A 1,595-nucleotide genomic window follows, 5' to 3' on the forward strand; every position below is an offset into this window, starting at 1 on the left:
TGCGGCCCCCGCCTCCCCAGCGCCCTGGGACAGGGCTTGCCGCCACAGCGAGGGTTGCGAGCGCAGCTTTTGTTCACGAGAAGTTAACGCCGCTTTATTTTCCAAATTTTTTCTGCAGTTTTTTAACAGGATTGGGGTGTCCAAACTGCATCGACTATTTCACCTCACAAGGGTTACAGAATATTTACCACCTGCAGAACCTATCCATAGAGGTAAATGCTTTGGGAAGCTCTGTTCTTACCACTTGTTTCTATCAGCGGTTGATCGGAAGGGCCAGGACAAAGCTGCTTTAAAGGAAAGGGGAGACCGTGCGCCCGCCCGCCAGACGGACTACGCGCGCCCCAGGGTTTCTGCCTCCCCTTTACGTGTCCTTTCTGGTCCTTTGGGTTTAGCAGCAGCTCGGTCATCCACAAAAGTCTCAATGGGTCCTTCCAGGCCGTCAGAAACAAAAAAGCTCAAAGATCCCCAGGCCAGCCCTCAGGGAGATTTTCCACCTCGCACAGAAAAACCAGCCGAGGCGCTCGGCAAAATAACGCGAAGCCCGCTGAGCCGCGGGAGCACCTCCCCTGCCGCCAGCGAGGCTTCAGCCTGACCTGATCGTCCGTCGTCCTCTGTTGGATGGAAGAGGCTGAGCGAAGGGAGCCAAGCCCAGGGCGTCTGTGTGAAGGGAACCCTGGAAGGAAGCGGCCCGGGTCAGGCAGAAGCTGGCACGGAAGCGTTAGAGGGGGTGCGAGAAGCACCTGAGCTTGCACGGAGCCTCAGGCCCCTGCTGCTGCCGCGCTCGGCTAAAGCGCAGCCTTGGTGACAGTACCGAGGGTGGCACTGGCGCGGCGGCTTCCCCGGCTCATCAGGGTAGCGAGAAGCAGGGGGAAAAAAAAAAATCTTAAACCCTTTGAGCCATAGCAAGCCCTGTACGCCCCAGAGTCAGTGTTTTGGCCGAGACAAGCTCCTGCCCCATCCCCTTTTGCCCCCAGGGGGTTTGCAGAAGCTGTCACCTACCTGGCAGCTACGACAAAGCCCGCGACCACGCTTTGGTGGTGCGGCTGCTGGAGAGACGATGATTTTTCCTTGGTAGCTGGGGCCAGTTGCGTAACCTTAGCCTGGGTCTGGACCGTTTTCTGAACTAACTCCACCACCATCCGTAAGCTGTCGAAGGAAACGTTTGGTGTGGCCAAAACTTGCATCGGATCGCTCAGCCGTGTGTCCGAGTCGGCATTTGTAATTACTAATTGCATACGCGCTGTCTGCTCTCGTTAACACTCAACGTGAGTCTCTGTGTTTGGCATTAACACGGATCTCTGGCAGCTCTCCGCCACCACGGTGCTCGTTCTGGTGCCGGTCGCCCCCCAGCCCTGAGGTTATCGGCCTCGCTCGGCTTTGCCACCGCAGCCCTCGGTGCCGTACCAGCCTGCTATTGCCCGCGTCGGTGCATCAGTGCATGGCAGCGGCCCCCGTAGGGAACGTGGCCGGTTCCCCAGTGCCCTCAGAGCCCCTGGGGGCAGGGGGCACCTGGACGTGCAGCTCCAGCCTCCTGGGCCAGGACCGGAGGAGAAGCCAGCCTGGCTGACGCCCCTCGCCCAAGAGGACGCTTCCCA

At 59.3% G+C, this 1,595-nt stretch overlaps 1 protein-coding gene across 1 annotated transcript in view; it reads left to right on the top strand.

The window, feature by feature from the left end:
- Positions 1-1,595, top strand: part of TP73 (tumor protein p73) — a 40,784-nt gene that overhangs the window by 38,500 nt on the left and 689 nt on the right. The window contains exons 6-7 of the mRNA XM_009639440.2: positions 49-212; positions 1,147-1,208. Coding sequence (XP_009637735.2) covers positions 49-212; positions 1,147-1,208 — 226 coding nt within the window. The remainder of the gene's footprint in view (positions 1-48; positions 213-1,146; positions 1,209-1,595) is intronic.

Source organism: Egretta garzetta, unplaced genomic scaffold (assembly GCF_000687185.1).
Source record: "Egretta garzetta isolate BGI_Z169 unplaced genomic scaffold, ASM68718v1 scaffold535, whole genome shotgun sequence".
Classification (NCBI taxonomy): domain Eukaryota; kingdom Metazoa; phylum Chordata; class Aves; order Pelecaniformes; family Ardeidae; genus Egretta; species Egretta garzetta.